Below are 16,720 nucleotides of genomic sequence, written 5' to 3'. Positions count from 1 at the left end.
GTTCAGCCCTCTCACCGGAAATGAGTGGGGGCAAGGCAAAAGAGGTGATGGGACTTGGGGCACAGAGGCTGCTTTCCTCTTAGGCCAGCACTGATGGTTCACAGTCTTCAAAGCCTGAGAGAGAGAGACAGAGAGAGAAAGGTATTTCTCATTCACTTTAGGTACGTGGGAGTTAACTTTCCAGTCTAGAGAGTCCAGAGGTTTCTGGATCCAGAGGCTCAACTTCCCCTTTTTAAGCCATAGTCACTCTGTACTTTTCCTTGATTCATGGCCACTCGAGCTTGCCTGGTAGACCAGTTATTAATACACAGGCTCCATCTTACTACCTGAACATTCTCTCCTTGCTTTCTTTTGCTTACAAGACGAGGATGTTTTCCTCATGTTTATTTGATTTTTCACTTTTGAGGTTGTATATCAATAAAGTCTTTAATGCTTACCCTGGGTATTAAATAGCCTAGATTTGATTAATTCCTTTGCAGAGCTTTCCTGTTTTATGCCCAAGCCATCTAAATAATAAGAAGAATGCTCTGTGATTATAATTTTTTGAAACCTTTTTTTCCCTCTGCCTCTCTGTCTTTTCCCAGTGCTGAGGGGATGAATGCTGGAGGGTATGGAAACCTCTTGATGAATAGTGAACAGCCCCAGGGCGAGTATGGAGTCACTGTTGCCTTTCTGCGCTTGATCACCACTCTTGTCAAGGTAAAATCTAATCAGATAGAAGCATCTGAAATAGTTTCCCTGCCCCCAGCTACTGTAGTCATTTTGTTTGCAGCTAGACCAGTTGTCCTGAGGTTATGGTGATGACAGTTTTCTGTGTATTGAGTATTTATTGTGTGCCAGATTCTGTAGTAGATGCTTTATCTGTGTTAACTTATTTAATACTCAGAGGCTGTATGGTATAATGCAGCAACTCTCAAGCTATTTTGACAGAGCCCAGGGTAATATGTACACATTACATCATATCCCAGGATACACATTGTATGTTTACTTCTAAAGCAGAGTTTCACAGTGCAACACTACTTTTATTATGCAAGATGCACTCAGATGTTTTCTAGTAAGTTATCTCACAATCCACTAATGGGTCACAGCTCTCTTTGAAAAATACTTGTGTAGCATAGATTTTGGAGTCAGAATTAGGTTTACTTTTCAGGTTGACCACTTACTAGCTGCATGACCTTGGGCAAGTATTGAATTTCTTAGAACCTCTCTAAACTGGGATGATAAATATCTCTGCCTCATGGAGTTGTTGCGAGGGCCACACATGCAAAATACTCAGCACACTTCCTGCCTGCAGGAGTCAGTCAATCAGTGAGTGCTTAAAAAGATAGAAACAATCCTATGTAGAGGTAGGGATATAGATATTGATGTTTATATAAAGAAGCCCCATTTTTAAGATAAGGAAGCTGATGGTAACAAGTAATATTAGGACAAAGAATTTGGACCGTCAGATCTCCTTTCTGATATCCGAGTGATGGGGTAGAGGTTGGGGGTGGTTGGTGATCACGGCAGTGAAACTGGCATTCTCCATCATCAACAGTCCTATATCCTCTGTGTTTAAGATAGACCTCTCTTCTGCTCAGATTTAGCCTTCATCCCTCTCTTTCTTGTAGGTGCCTTTTGTGACATTGTCAAATTGTCTTTTTAGTCCCTTTCTCTGTTCTAGAGAAACCTACAACTTGGATTCAGTTGAACTAGAGTATTCTGATGTTTCTTTTTTTTTTTTTCCACTGATGGCCAAGGTTTGCCCAGATTTCCTTTGGACCTATTTGGACCTATGGTTTTGGAGTTAAATCTCTAGTGACAAAATGACTTACCTTTAAGTGGCATAAACCTTCACAGCATGGTTTCTTGTAGGGGCAGCTTGGTAGTACCCAGAGCCAAGGGCTGGTGCCCTGTGTCATGTTTGTGCTGAAGGAGATGCTGCCGAGTTACCACAAGTGGCGGTACAACTCCCACGGAGTGAGAGAACAGATTGGTAAGGAAAGCGTGGGCAGGGAAGATGGGAGGAATTGCTGGTTCCCTGGATTTTTCTCTCTTGGGATAAGGTTCATCACACAAGGCCGCGTCATTCCTCTGTCTTTTCTGGAGTCCAGGTTGCCTGATCCTGGAGCTGATTCATGCAATACTGAACCTGTGTCATGAGACAGACCTGCACAGCAGGTAGGAGGCGGGTGATTGCTAGAGCTCGGTACTCTCAGATGCTGCCAGTCCGCAAGGGAAGACACAGGCTTCTGCTGTGCAAAGCTAGCTCATTCTTCCAGAGTACTCAACTTGGTTAGGCCCAGAGCTCAGTGCTCCTGGGTTCTGACTTGCTTTCCACCAGGCTGTTTCTCCTTTCTCCCTATGAAGAGAGAAGAGCCAATGAAATGGGAACAAGGTTGTTCCCAGTGAAATTGTACACACACACACACACACACAGACCTTTTTTATGACCTTTACAAAAATTATGCATGTTCATAGGGAAACAGGACTATTAACAAGTTAATGTGTATCTTCTAGGTTTTTTCCTCTGCTTGTACTAACTCTGTACCTTTTATTTCTGTGCCACTGCATATAGATCTGTCTTGTGTTAATGGTTCCATGCATTCCATTGTATGGATTAATAATGATTCATTTCAGTAAGCATATCCATTAATTGATGGACATTTAGATTGTTTCTCAGGGTCTATTTAAGGAAAGGAATCAGAGTGGCTTCCTCTGGCAGCGAGAGCTGATCTGTATCACTAATGTCCAATTGTTTAGGTTTGGACAATACCCTTTCCTTCCAGTAGTAAATTTGGCAGCTCCCCGGTAACTCAGAACATGTCTGTCTTCCAGTCATACCCCCAGTCTGCAGTCTCTCTGCATCTGCAGCCTGGCCTATACGGAAGCAGGACAGACTGTGATCAATATCATGGGCATTGGCGTGGACACTATCGACATGGTGATGGCTGCTCAGCCCCGCAGGTGGGCCTCCCTTGCCACCTTCCCCCATTTATCTTTATTGTGCCTGCATGTTGTAAGAACTTTAGCATTAGAAAGACAACCTTGTTCTTCCTAGGGCATAGCCTTTGTATAACCTAGTGGCTGCTCTGTAGACTGGCACATAGCAAAGGGAGTTGATTGCTCCTCCTCTCTCCTAGTTTGGACTGGGGCCTCTAAAAGAAGCTGTTGAACTCTGGGATTATTGTTGGAATCTAATTCATGAGAGCACATGTATTGCGAATGAAGTCATATTGTCTGAATCAACTTTGGTTTCCATTTGGCACCCTAGTGATGGGGCAGAGGGCCAGGGGCAGGGCCAGCTGCTGATCAAGACGGTGAAACTGGCATTCTCCGTCACCAACAATGTTATTCGGCTGAAACCTCCTTCTAATGTGGTGTCCCCCCTGGAACAGGCTCTCACACAACATGGTATGTAATTTTCTTCCACTCAGCAGCATTTCTGCCCATAAGTACATACTTCAGGCTGTGTTTTTAGAGGTCAACAATATTTTCTGATGGAACTCTTTGAGGAAATTTGGGAGTGATCACCAGTTCCCATCCTGGACTTAGAAATAAGAAGACTGTATCATACTTCATCTCTTCCTCCTATTGATGACAGAATACTAGTAAAGAACACATGTTCAAAGTTAGACTGTCCAGGTTCAAATTCTGACTTCAACCAGCTTTGGCCTTGGGCACGTAATTAAACAACTCTACTTCAGATTTCTCGTCTATGAAGTGGGGATAATAGCAGTATCTACCTTATGAGATTATAATGAAGATTAAATTACTACTTGTAAAACCTGGTACCTGTTTAGTATTGACTGTTATTACTCTTTGACCTTAAACTACTCATTTAATCTCTTTGGGACCCAGTTTCCTCGTTTTCAAGTAGGCGTTTGGGTAATGTCTCTGACCTTTTTCGAGCTGTATCATTTTGGGACTTTCAGCATTTCAGTGTCATGCTTTAATGTGATGCTTTAATGTGGTTAGGTTTTCCTAACCTATTTGTTAACATGCTGTTTTCTTAAAAATGTATCTTTTCTGCTCTTTTTTTTTAAATTTATTTAATCTATTTTTTTTTTATTTTTGGCTGCGTTCGGTCTTTGTGCAGTGCGCGGGCTTCTCACTGAGGTGGCTTCTCTTGTTGCGGAGCGTGGGCTCTAGGCACGTGGGCGTCAGTAGTTGTGGCTCACAGGCTCTAGAGAGCAGGCTCAGTAGTTGTGACACACAGGCTTAGTTGCTCCGCAGCATGTGGGATCTTCCTGGACCAGGGCTTGAACGCGTGTACCCTGCATTGGCAGGCGGATTCTTAACCACTGCGCCGCCAGGGAAGTCCCTCTTTTTCTGCTCTTAATGAATTGGATTGAGCTGTTTACCCCCAATCCTGCCTGTCCCCTTGGCTACTGAAAAAAGAGGATGATACAGCCACCTAGATTTGCTCTGGCCCTCCAAGTACTTGAGAGTAAATTCCCTCACATATATGAGCCTTTTTGAACAGAAGGCTCTCTTAAGAGCTTGAATCAGGCATGCTTTGGTGTCTAAACTGTTTCCTGTACTTCTTCAGGTGCCCATGGGAACAACCTTATTGCTGTTCTTGCCAAATACATCTACCACAAACATGACCCTGCTTTGCCACGTCTTGCCATCCAGCTACTGAAACGTCTGGCCACGGTAGGATCCCACCTAACAAGTCAAAGCCCCAGAAAACTGACTTTGTGCTTGAGACCACTCTTGCTTTCTCCCAAGAGAAGTAGCTAACTTGGACTTTTAAAGTGATGTAGCCATAAAGACACACACACACGCACGCAAATTGTGTTTTATGAGAGGTGTTTTTTTCCCCCGTTTATAAAAGACATACAAATTCATTTAAAAATGTTTATTTAAATGTTACAGATAAATGTAACATAGAAAGTTAAGGTACCCTATGATCTCCTCATTCCAAGAATTCCTATGAGCAGGTTGGTACTCATTTCTCCAGATTTTTTTTTATCTGTGCTTATATATTAAGGGATGTTTGGTGTGAGCTTTTGTTCTTTCCAAAAGCAGAATTCCACGATACATACTGTTTTGTGTCCAGCTTTCTTCACTTAACACGATATCCTGCAGTCTTGCCGTGTGGGCACATTTGGAGCTACTTCATTTTCTAATGCTTGCATGGCATGCCATAGAATGGATGCCTCCTAATTTATTTGGACTGTTTTCTGTCTTAGTGTTAAACAGTGCTGTAGTGAACATTCTTATCCATAGAACTCTGTAAACTTTTGTTTACAGTTCCTAAAAATTAGATATCAATGGGCATTTTAATTTTTATTAGAAATTTTGAAATTATCCTCCAGAAAGGATTGTAACAGTTTATGCTCCTAAAACCCAAGTCTTGTATCCTTGCCACAGTGGCTTCATCAGTTTTTTAATCTTTGCTAATCTAATAGACAAATCAATATCTTTTTTTTAACTTTGCATTTATTTAACCATGAGAGAGGTTATGCATCTTTTTATGTTGATTATTATTTCTTCTGGGAATCGTTGGGCATCTTTTGCTGTAGTTTGGAATGATGTCTCTTTTGACCCAGAGCTATCCATCTGAATGTTTCCCTTTCTGGCATTTTCCGAGAGTTGTTCAGCACCTTTCTTCAGGAGTCTGTTGAGGTTTCTCTGGAGGTAGAGCTCTAAGCCTGTGTGTCCCGGTCTCCACCAGGTGGCCCCAATGTCAGTATATGCCTGCCTGGGCAACGATGCGGCTGCCATCCGCGATGCCTTCCTGACCCGACTGCAGAGCAAGATTGAGGACATGCGCATCAAAGTCATGATTCTGGAATTCCTCACAGTTGCCGTAGAGACGCAGCCAGGCCTCATTGAACTGTTTCTGAATCTGGAGGTGAAGGATGGCAGTGATGGCTCCAAGGTGAGCCTGCACCTGGGATGAAGCTGGGAGATGGCTCCCTGGGAGGTGGGTGCTGGACTCTGCGGGTCCAGTTGATGGCAGAAGCTGTGGGGCTGAACTCTCACCTGCCCCTCTTGCAGGAATTCAGCCTTGGGGTGTGGAGCTGTCTCCATGTGGTGCTGGAGCTGATTGATTCCCAGCAGCAGGATCGCTACTGGTGCCCACCGCTGCTGCACCGTGCAGCCATTGCCTTTCTGCATGCCCTTTGGCAGGACCGTCGGGACAGTGCCATGCTGGTCCTCAGAACCAAGTGAGTCTGTCTCCAGGAGTTACTTAACCTCCAGAGCTCATGTCCTTGTCTGTAAGATGGGGTAACAGTCATTCTGAGAGATTTGTTGTGACAGGTCCCTGGGCACATGCATAAAAGTGCTTAGTGCTTGGGTCGGTGTGTGGGAGTTTATTCTCTTTTTAAAGCTGCCACCAGCAGGTGTAACCTTTACTCTGATGTGTTTACCTTAGAGTTTCCACCTTTTGCATTTCTGCCTTCTGCCAACCCCCCAAAACCATTGTTCGTGAGAAACGGTAGATTCAGATGAGAGTGGCTCACTCAAGCCATTGGACTGAATGGAGCACGCTCTGCTCTTGGAGCCTGTTTTGTCCATGGAACCCTTGATGTTTATGTAGGAGCAAGCGGCCCAGGCAGCAGATGTTAGGGTTGTGGGAGCGATAAAATGTGGGGAAGTAACCACCAAGGGGAGGTGGAGAGAGGAGAAGGGACCGGGTAAGAGAACATGTGATTGCCAACACGTATTTTCTTTTTAGACCCAAGTTCTGGGAGAATTTAACCAGTCCACTATTTGGAACCCTTTCTCCTCCCTCAGAAACATCCGAGGTGAGCAGTGGTGGAGGGAGGGACAGTGACTGAAAGTCCCTGGGAGTCAAGGCTGGGCTGTGAGACTGAGCTGTGGAAAGTGACTCCTCCCCTAATTAAACAACCAGAATGTTTTCTTCACTAGAAACTTCTCTCTCACAGAAGTGCTTGCCTCCTCTTCCTTTGCTGTCTTGCACTGGGAAGGAGAGCGGCATGCCCTGCTCTGTGTTGCTGGCTCTGTGGTCTCTGCTCACTTGGAGACACTGTGGACCTGATGCTTCTGCTCTTGCTAGTTAGATGCCCACTCACATTCGACAGGGAATGTGCTTTCTCGTTTTCTAGTGTCGGGTCCCTGCTCTGTTTCCTTGTGGGAGGGCGGGGCACCAGGGGAGAGGTTCTCATGATTCTCTGCTCTCCCCCTCCACAGCCCAGCATCCTGGAAACCTGTGCCCTAATCATGAAGATAATTTGCTTGGAGATATACTATGTAGTTAAGTGAGTCCTTTCCCCTTTTGAGATTTTAATTAGAGGTTTGTGGCGGGGGGACCATGGTAGTCTACGGCTGAGGGCACGGCTGTATGAGCCAAGGCAGAGGAGAGAGCTGGTTTGGAGCCATTTATGGAGGGCCACTGGTCTGTGTCCCTGGCCAGTCCATTGATGGCATTTATGATTGTCAGAAAGAGTTATTGTGAAGCAAACTCCATGTGCTTGGGATTTTATGGAGGAGGAATCCTAGAAAAGGCCTCAGCCTAATCCGTTATGCTGAGCAAGAAGTGTGAGCCCCACACATCAGAGCTGATTGGGAGCTGTCTGCTTTTAAGCCCATGTGAGGTGGTTTTCTCTGCCTCAGCAACGGTCTGTGCCCATCACATTCCCATCTGCTTTTAAAACCTAACTGTAGGTTTTGTTTTTCTCGGCACCATAGGGGCTCATTAGACCAGTCTTTAAAAGATACACTCGAGAAATTTTCCAGCGAGAAACGCTTTGCCTACTGGTCAGGGTATGTCAAGTCCTTGGCAGGTCACACGGCTGACACAGAGGGCAGCAGCTGCACCTCCCTGGTAGAGTATCAGATGCTGGTCTCCGCCTGGAGGATGTTTCTCATCATCGCCACCAGTCACGTAAGAACCTCCTGGGGTGTGGTTTTCACTTTGGTATCCTAGCAACGATATGCTGGGATGCCTAGCAGATACAGCCCCTTGGGATAAAGAATGAATCAGGATTTTTCTCTGAGAGCTAAAATGTAACAGGTTCTGTGCCAAATATGGGGTGTTTGAGGGCTTTGGAGCAAACAAGAGACCCTTAAAGAAAGTGCAGAGAAGTCATTTTAAATCCCTTCAGACATTCATGAAACCCTCCTATAGCCACCTTTGCAGCCCTGGATAGGTCCAGGGGCTCCCTTCATTCATCCACCTCTTGTGCACGTGGATAGTTGGCCTTCTCATGCTGTGTGCCCTGTGGACGCTAAGTACATATTTGTTGACTAGTCAGCAGGTAGCTACAACGGCTGCAGCAGCACCCTCTCTAGGGAACAGTTGGTTTTCCTTGGTTCTAGAAACGGCATTTCCTGGGCTTCTTAGAAAAAGAACAGAGGCCATTGTCTCTGCAACGTGTGTCTACAGAGCATTGGTTTTTAGAGAGAGAGTTAACGTTTGGGAAGAATTTGCATTTTTCCTTGGCGCGTGCTCTTTGACAATGCCATGCTGTGGAGTAAGGACTTGATATTGACCTATTTTGCCTTAGGGAATCCAGATTACTATCTTGATTTCATTACTAACTTCAGCTTAATAGATGCCCTTTGTTCCAGGCACACTCTTACATCTTCCATGACTTGTTCCTTAGTGCCAGACTGCCCACAGCCTTGGAGCTTGGCTGTGGCAGAGTGGTTTTGGACCCCTGAGACTGTAGACACACTAAAAGGCTCAACCATCTTGGGGGAATGATTGATTCCCCAGGCAGTAATTTGTGTGTCACCTGCCTTTTAGGTCCTACCTGGGCAGCAGTTCTTGAATTGCAGCTCTGAAAATCTCACCATCCTCTTTTCCCCTAGGAAACCTATCTGGTTTAGTCCAGGATATTGATCATTCATTCATTTAATGGATAGTAATGGAATGCTTACTGTGTGCCAGGCGCCGGGATGCAGCAGTGAATAAGGCAAATACAGTCTTTGATCCATGAGAGAGGCAAATTGTGAACAAATTTACAAAGAAATATAGTTTGGGATTGTGGTAGTTCACTTGAAAGACGCTGTGGTAGGGCTTCCGTGGTGGCGCAGTGGTTAAGAATCCGCCTGCCAATGCAGGGGACACAGGTTTGAGCCCCAGTCCGGGAAGCTCCCACATGCTGCGGAGCAACTAAGCCCGTGCGCCACAACTACCGAGACTGCGCTCTAGAGCCCACGAGCCACAACTACTGAAGCCCGTGCACCTAGAGCCCGTGCTCCGCATCAAGAGAAGCCACCTCGGGCTTCCCTGGTGGCACAGTGGTTGGGAGTCCGCCTGCCGATGCAGGGGACACGGGTTTGTGCCCCGGTCCAGGAGGATCCCACGTGCCGCGGAGCGGCTGGGCCCGTGGGCCATGGCCGCTGGGCCTGCGCGTCTGGAGGCTGTGCTCTGCGGCGGGAGAGGCCACAGCAGTGAGAGGCCCGCGTACTGCAAAAAAAAAAAAAAAAAAAAAAAAAGAGAAGCCACCTCAATGAGAAGCCTGCACACCGCAAAGAAGAGTAGCCCCGCTCACCACAACTAGAGAAAAAAGCCCGTATGCAACAACGAAGACCCAACACAGACAAAAATAAATAAATAAAATTTTAAATATCTATATATAAAAGAAGATGCTATGGTAGCGACTGCTAAAGGAGGATAGGAGTGGTCGGGAGGCCCTCTCTGAGGAGGTGCTGTCCACACTGAGGCCTGAGTGTGTGAGGAACCTTCCAGAGGGTGCTCTAGGCAGTCAGAGTCACAGATGCAAGGGTCCAGAAGTGGGAAGAGCTTGGTGTGTTCACGGAGGAGGAAGGAGGCCTGTAGGGCTGGAGTCGAGTGAGCACGACGGGGATGATACCAAAATCAGGTGGACCAGATCCTAAGGGGCTCCCAGGCCTTGTAGAGGAGTTTGTGTTTCTAGATGGGTTCCACTGGGAAGCCTTGAAGGGTCTGAGCAGAGGAAGGATGTCATCAGGGGGAGGAGGTGAACCTGGGCTTGGTTCTGACCATGACTAAGGTGGACAAAGAAACAGCAGGGCCCTCAAGCCCCATTTTAAACAGGCAGTCGGTGAGGACCCCACCTTTCTTGGCTTTTAGAGTCTGGGAAATTTTCCAGACGTTTTTTTCCTGTTCCTTTGCAGGCGGAGATAATGCACCTGACCGACTCTGCAGTGCGTCGCCAGCTCTTTCTTGACGTGCTCGATGGGACCAAGGCGTTAGTAAGTGTGTCTGGGAGATTTCCCATTCCTCCCAGGGAGAAGGTCTCCGAGGTCAAATAGCTGCTCGCAGCCTGCAGCCGCAAGAGTGGTCAGGTCAAAGGGCTCAAGCGGCCTGGGAGGCCCGAGGCTGCAGTGGGAGGCAGAGGCCTGCTGCTGCCGTGCCAACCCCTGGCCTCTTCCCCGTGACCCACCCCTGTGAGCTTGCTGCTGGGAAAGAAAGGCCTGAGGCCGAAGGTGCCTGCGGACGGAGCTCACATCTTCCCGCCTCGTCAGCTCACAGGAAGCCTGACGTTAACTGTGTGCCGTCTCCCCTCAGCTCCTAGTCCCCGCCTCCGTGAACTGCCTCCGCCTGGGCTCCATGATGTGCACTCTGCTGCTTATTCTTCTCCGGCAGTGGAAGAGGTGAGCCCTGTGACAGGAGGGGCGGCCTGTCCCATCCTCTTTAGTGATGCTTGCCTTACCCTTCCCGAAGGGGAGGAAGTGGGTGTGAAATGGGCTGGGCTCCCCTCGTGGGGAACGGGACTCAGGCAGACACCTGATGTGAGGCTCACTGCTCCACAGGCATCCTGAGGGGGAGCAGGGCAGTGTGTGGCCTTTCTCTGAGGTGTGTTCTCCCCGCCCTCTCCTCTCCACGTTGCTTCTAGTGAGTTAGGTTCTGTGGATGAAATCCTCAGACCCTTGACAGAGATCCTGGAGGGAGTGCTGCAGGCAGACCAGCAACTCATGGAGAAGACCAAGGCCAAGGTGTTCTCAGCATTCATCACGGTGCTGCAGATGAAGGAGATGAGAGGTGAGGGGCAGAGAGGAGCCGGTGGAGCGGTCTCCTGGCCCCTGTGCCAGCCAGCCTGGACAGGGCTTCCTCCACTTCAGAGCCAGATGTTTCTCCTGTGAGGCTTAGTTTTTGGTCTCGGAACTCTTATCTTCAGGAAAACTCTTTTTCTCCTCCCCTCCCATGGGACAGATGCCTTGGTGAGCATGACAGCATCCCCTCCCGTTTGCTTTGCAGTGAGCGACATCCCCCAGTACTCCCAGCTGGTGCTGAACGTCTGTGAGACCCTCCAAGAAGAGGTGATTGCACTCTTCGACCAGACGCGCCACAGTCTGGCATCAGGCAGTGCCACAGAGGACAAGGACAGCATGGAAACTGACGACTGCTCCCGGCCCCGGCACAAGGACCAGCGGGATGGGGTGAGGGGGCACCCTGTCTGTCCTTCCCACACGCATCCACAGATATGAACTGCTGCCTCGTCTGTGCCAGGCCCTGGGGCTGATTAGTGACCAAGACAGTCACAGCCTGATGGGGAAAGTTAATAAATCAGACTGTGCAGAGATGTGTCAGAATTCCATTGTGGAAAGTCCTGCAGGGGTGAAACAGGGAGAATGTGCAGCATGGAGTTCTCACATCATCTAGGGACTCAGAAAGAAAGTGCCCTTTCAGCAGTGACTTAAAGAACTGGTAGAGAGCCGTGCAGGCCACGGGAGCAGGGGAGCTTCAGGCAGCAAGGACAGCGTGTACTGAGCTGTGGGTAACAGTCATCTGGTGTGAGCCAAGATGAAGTGAGGCCTGGAGAGCTGGGGGCTGGATGACCAGCAGCCTTGTCAGGGTCTTTGGTCTGGCTCCTAAGTGAAATAGGAAACGGTTTAAGGATTTTAAGCAAGGGAGAGGAAACATGAGATTTGTACTTTAGAAAGTGTGCTGGATGTAGTATGGAACACTTTTTCAAACTGTGGGTCAGGACCTATAAATGGGTCCTGAGCTCATTTGGTTACAACCAGCATTTTTTTTTTTTTTTGCGGTACGCGGGCCTCTCGCTGCTGTGCCCTCTCCCGTTGCGGAGCACAGGCTCCGGACGCGCGGTCTCAGTGGCCATGGCTCACGGGCCCAGCCGCTCTGCGGCATGTGGGATCTTCCCGGACCGGGGCATGAACCCATGTCCCCTGCATCAGCAGGCGGACTCTGAACCACTGCGCCACCAGGGAAGCCCCACAACCAGCATTTTTTAAACGAAGTTGAATAAAACATAAACGAAAATATCTGTGCTTTGCAGGAGATAAGGGTAGGTTTAATGAAAACATGTAAGTATGCCTATACTGGAGTGCAGTATAAACCGTATTATTACTTTGGGTGGCTCGTGGTCAACAGTAAGTGTGAAAAGCCACTGGGATGAAGAATGGAGTAGAGAGGATCCAGAGAGAATGAAGGCCCATTTAGTAGGTGACTGCAATAGTGCAGCTAGAGGGGAGGCCACGTTGACTCCACGCAGCCGCGGGCTCGGGCGGGGGGATGGGGAGGAGCGCTGACACGGCTTGATGGCAGTTTCGGGTGGTGGGGAGGGCGCTGGAGTCCTGTCTCAGCCGGCTCACTCGGAGCGGGGGTGACTGGGGGCAGTCCGTCCTCTTCCTCCCCTCCTCCTCCCCCTGCACTGCCTCCTTCCCTTTCACCCATCTTTGCCCCTGGGCCCCAGCAGGTGTGTGTCCTGGGCCTGCATCTGGCCAAGGAGCTGTGTGAGGTGGACGAGGATGGCGACTCGTGGCTGCAGGTGACCCGCAGGCTCCCCCTCCTGCCGACCCTCTTCACCACCTTGGAGGTGAGCCTTCGCATGAAGCAGAACCTGCATTTCACTGAGGCCGCGCTGCACCTGCTCCTTACCCTGGCTCGCACCCAGCAGGTAGGAGGCAAGCCCGCGGGAGCCTCTTTGCTTATGCTGGGTGGGTTCTGATGCTGCCTGTGAGTCTCCCAGCCCAAGACCTCCACCTGCCCTTGGGTGGGGCGGCTGCAGTGACAGCTTCCATCTCATTCTGCATCTTTCCCTCCCAGGGGGCCACAGCAGTGGCTGGAGCCGGCATCACCCAGAGCATTTGTTTGCCCCTCCTGAGTGTGTACCAGCTCAGCACCAATGGGACAGTGCAGGTGAGTGCCAGTGGCCTGCCACTGCCTCCCCCAGCCCCCCTTGGTGCTTTCACTTGCCCCAGAAGTTGCTCTCTTTAGTGGCCTAGTTAATGCACTGATGGTGCAGAATCCTCCCTGCCCCCAGACTGACCTCTAGCAAGAGAAGCTCACACAGTTAGTTAGTGCTGGACGCGGGTCTAGAACCTAGATTCCTGTAACTGCTGCCTTCGGACCCCGTCTGGCCCTGCTGCTGTCCATTCCAGGAGCTTTTCTATTCCGACCAGCCAGGCTGCCTCAGCTGCTGGGCTGCAAGGAGGCCCCGCTCTACCTGTCAGCTGGGTTCCTCGGCGCTGTCGTGATCCTGTCTGTTGTTTGTGTCTCAGACGCCCGGCACCTCTCGGAAGTCGCTGGACGCCCCCTCTTGGCCGGGTGTCTACCGCCTGTCCATGTCCCTGATGGAGCGGCTCCTCAAAACCCTGCGCTACAACTTCCTGACCGAGGCCCTGGACTTCGTGGGGGTTCACCAGGAGCGGGCCTTACAGGTGAGGGGCCGCTGGGATCCTTGGGGTCGGGGCTTGGGGTTCAGGGGCGTCTGGACTGTTCGGGTCTGAGGCTTGGCAGTTGAGCGGTGCCAGTGCTCCCGCTTCTGAGATGCCGTGAGGACTGTTGGCTGACAGGCCGAGCAGTGTGGCTGCCCTGCTGAGGGAGGGGAATGGTCTGGGATCCGCTCAGACAGAAACCTCTTAGTCAGAAACCGCTTCGTCCAGCCCCCTGTTAATGCTGCCCCCTCAGCGTATGTGGACCCAGGACCTCTCCTCCCTGCGGGAGGGCGGGAGCAGGCGTGGTAGGTCCCTGAGTCACCCCATCCTTCCCCGTGTCCCCCCTCCCAGTGCCTCAATGCGGTGAGGACGGTGCAGAGTCTGGCGTGCCTGGAGGAGGCGGACCACACCGTGGGCTTCCTCTTGCAGCTCTCCAGCTTCAGGAAGGAGTGGCACTTCCACCTGCCTCAGCTTATGCGGGACGTCCAGGTGGGGCCTCAGACCTGCTTCTTGAAGGGTCTGGGGAAATGCTCGGAGGGGATGGGGCAGGCAGTGAATCGCAGGCCTGTTCCTGGAATGTGGGCTTTTTCTTTAGGTATCACAGGGTTTGGTTTCACACTGCTCCCCTCTGGAGCCGAATTTTCCCTCCACAGGACAGGGCAGCCTCATAGGTTGAGAAGCTGGGCTCTGTGGGATCGACCTTGGTTCGCATCCCTTAGAACAGGACTTGGGAGCCAGCCGAAGAGGGGGGCAGGGAAAGAACACAGGCTCTGGAGTCAGACAGGCCTGTCATTTGCTGGTTGTGTGAGCTTGGCGAAGTTACTTCACCTCTCTCTAAGCCTTTTTCTTCTTCTGTAAGATGGGAAAATTATCCCCATCTTACTTATTTACTTAGGACCTCATACTGTGCTTGGCATCTAGCTGGGTCCCAGGGAAACCGTCCAGGCATCTGTTGACCCACAGTTTGCAGTCGAGCGTGCTTGGTGGCGTGAGATTTTGAGCTAGAGAATGTAGGGAGGGGCTCAGGGGGCCGGAGAAGTACGTTGTTACCATAGAGACCTGCATGGTCGGTCTAGTTGGTTGGGCTGCTGCCTCGAGGCTCCCCCTCACCCCTCCCCTGGGTTTGCTGCAGGTAAACCTGGGCTACCTGTGCCAGGCCTGTACCTCCCTCCTGCACAGCCGCAAGATGCTGCAGCACTACCTGCAGGTAACTGAGCCCTTGTCCGCGGCTGCTGCCTGGACCGCCTCACCCCTGGCTTCCGTGGGCTCCAGCCATCTCTTGTCTCCTCCCCAGAACAAAAACGGGGAGGGCATCCCCTCGGCTGTCGCCCCCCGAGCTCAGCGGCCACCCACAGCTGCCCCCTCCTGCTCCTCCTCCAAGCAGCCCACTCCTGACACAGAGGCCTCAGAGCAGCGGGCCTTGCACACCGTCCAGTACGGGCTCCTCAAGATCCTCAGCAGGACCCTGGCGGCCCTGCGCCACTTCACCCCCGACGTGTGCCAGATCCTGCTGGATCAGGTACCAGCCACCTGTGCCACCCGCCTCCAGCGGAGCCGTGAAGGCTCTGCTGTGCCCTGCTCTGCACCAAGAGCTGCCTGGGCCCTCTGGGGCCCTACATCGCTCTCGTCTTGCCTTGCCTTGCAGTCCCTGGACCTTGCTGAATACGACTTCCTGTTTGCCCTGAGCTTCACCACTCCCACCTTTGACTCCGAAGTGGCCCCCTCTTTTGGGACCCTTCTGGCCACAGTGAATGTGGCCCTAAACATGCTTGGTGAGGTAAGTTGGCCCCTCAACCCAAGTCTTCCCGTGGGCACGTTTATCTAGCCTTCCCTTCATCAAGTGAGTGTGATAGAGCCGACCTGTAAGAATCAGCGTGAGACTTAAATGAATAACTGATGAAATAGCTTAATGTAGGCCCTGCAAAATGGAAGCTCTCAATGAGTTGGAGCTGTTACTGTTACCTTATTTTTTTAACCCCCATTTCTTTTTCTCCAGCTGGACAAGAAAAAGGAACCTCTCACACAGGCAGTGGGGCTCAGCACACAAGCAGAAGGGAGCAGAACACTGAAGTAAGAAAGCCTCCTTCCGGGATTGGTTTGGGGCTGGGGCAGTCTTGGGCTGGCTCTTCTCTTGGCGCAGTGGCCCACCGCACACTGCCAGCTTGGCCCTCCCTGCAGCAGCGCCCAACCTGCCCTCCTCCAGGTCCCTCCTGATGTTTACCATGGAGAACTGCTTCTACCTGCTCATCTCCCAGGCAATGCGTTACCTTAGGGACCCGGCTGTGCACCCCCGGGACAAGCAGCGGATGAAGCAGGAGCTCAGCTCAGAGTTGGTAGGATGGGTAGGGGGCCCTGCCTGGTGGGGCAGGGCCACTGGGGAGGGGCCCCAGGAGGTCCCAGTCCCCCACTTCCTGTGGCCAGTCCTGAGGGTGGGGGACGCGGGGCCTCATCAGGTGCTTTTTCTCTTGCAGAGCACTCTGCTCTCCAGCCTCTCACGCTGCTTCCGCCGGGGAGCCCCCAGCTCCCCTGCTGCTGGCATCCTTCCCTCACCTCAGGGCAAGTCCACCTCTCTCTCCAAGGTCAGCCCTGAGAGTCAGGAGCCTCTGATCCAGCTAGTGCAGGCCTTTGTCCGGCACGTGCAAAGATAGGGCCTCGGGCCCGCCGCCACTCTCCACCAGCCTGCATGGGAGCCCTGGGCAGTAGGGGTGCTGCTGGCCTGAGGGGCCTGTCTGGGGCTGAGAGCAGCTCCTGTCACCCTCCCCAGAGTAGCCACGACTCCAGCCCCCAGCCCCCAGCATTATTTTTGTAATAGATCAAGAGGTCAACAGCGGGGAGCCACGAGTCTGCTGCGCTCACAGTCTCATGTTCAGAATGCCCCCAAGAGGTGTATTCCTTTCCTTCAAGCATTCCCCACAGCACTTGACCCTGGCCCCGGGGAGAGATGGGGGAGCCAGTGTCACGTGCAACCAGGAGAGGCTGTACGCACGGGTTTGAGAATCTGTTTTCCACGCTCTGTTCTTGCAGTTTTGGGTAATATTGTGGTCTATTTATACAAATATTAAAATACTGTTTATACACAACCGTGTGGGGTGTACCTTCAAAGCCCAAGGACTAGCCAGCTCTCAGAGCATCGAACCGCCTCCCTCGGCCGAGG

General features: G+C 51.1%; 1 protein-coding gene across 1 annotated transcript in view; it reads left to right on the top strand.

The window, feature by feature from the left end:
* The window catches only part of NUP188 (nucleoporin 188), a 45,002-nt gene extending 28,378 nt beyond the window's left edge, over positions 1–16,624 (top strand). The window contains exons 20-44 of the mRNA XM_082656610.1: positions 585–699; positions 1,855–1,975; positions 2,094–2,160; positions 2,818–2,946; positions 3,254–3,393; positions 4,532–4,638; positions 5,663–5,869; positions 5,989–6,158; positions 6,671–6,740; positions 7,147–7,214; positions 7,645–7,840; positions 10,060–10,137; positions 10,454–10,539; positions 10,782–10,927; positions 11,144–11,325; positions 12,606–12,806; positions 12,956–13,048; positions 13,411–13,569; positions 13,918–14,055; positions 14,699–14,773; positions 14,861–15,085; positions 15,212–15,343; positions 15,563–15,636; positions 15,770–15,899; positions 16,038–16,624. Coding sequence (XP_082512736.1) covers positions 585–699; positions 1,855–1,975; positions 2,094–2,160; positions 2,818–2,946; positions 3,254–3,393; positions 4,532–4,638; positions 5,663–5,869; positions 5,989–6,158; positions 6,671–6,740; positions 7,147–7,214; positions 7,645–7,840; positions 10,060–10,137; positions 10,454–10,539; positions 10,782–10,927; positions 11,144–11,325; positions 12,606–12,806; positions 12,956–13,048; positions 13,411–13,569; positions 13,918–14,055; positions 14,699–14,773; positions 14,861–15,085; positions 15,212–15,343; positions 15,563–15,636; positions 15,770–15,899; positions 16,038–16,214 — 3,286 coding nt within the window. The 3' untranslated portion in view covers positions 16,215–16,624. The remainder of the gene's footprint in view (positions 1–584; positions 700–1,854; positions 1,976–2,093; positions 2,161–2,817; positions 2,947–3,253; positions 3,394–4,531; positions 4,639–5,662; positions 5,870–5,988; positions 6,159–6,670; positions 6,741–7,146; positions 7,215–7,644; positions 7,841–10,059; positions 10,138–10,453; positions 10,540–10,781; positions 10,928–11,143; positions 11,326–12,605; positions 12,807–12,955; positions 13,049–13,410; positions 13,570–13,917; positions 14,056–14,698; positions 14,774–14,860; positions 15,086–15,211; positions 15,344–15,562; positions 15,637–15,769; positions 15,900–16,037) is intronic.
* Positions 16,625–16,720: the final 96 nt, after the last annotated feature.

Source organism: Grampus griseus, assembly GCF_964374135.1.
Source record: "Grampus griseus genome assembly, chromosome: 6".
NCBI lineage: Eukaryota > Metazoa > Chordata > Mammalia > Artiodactyla > Delphinidae > Grampus > Grampus griseus.
The sequence above is the reverse complement of the archived record's forward strand: the minus strand, read 5'-3'. Positions and strand labels throughout refer to the sequence as shown.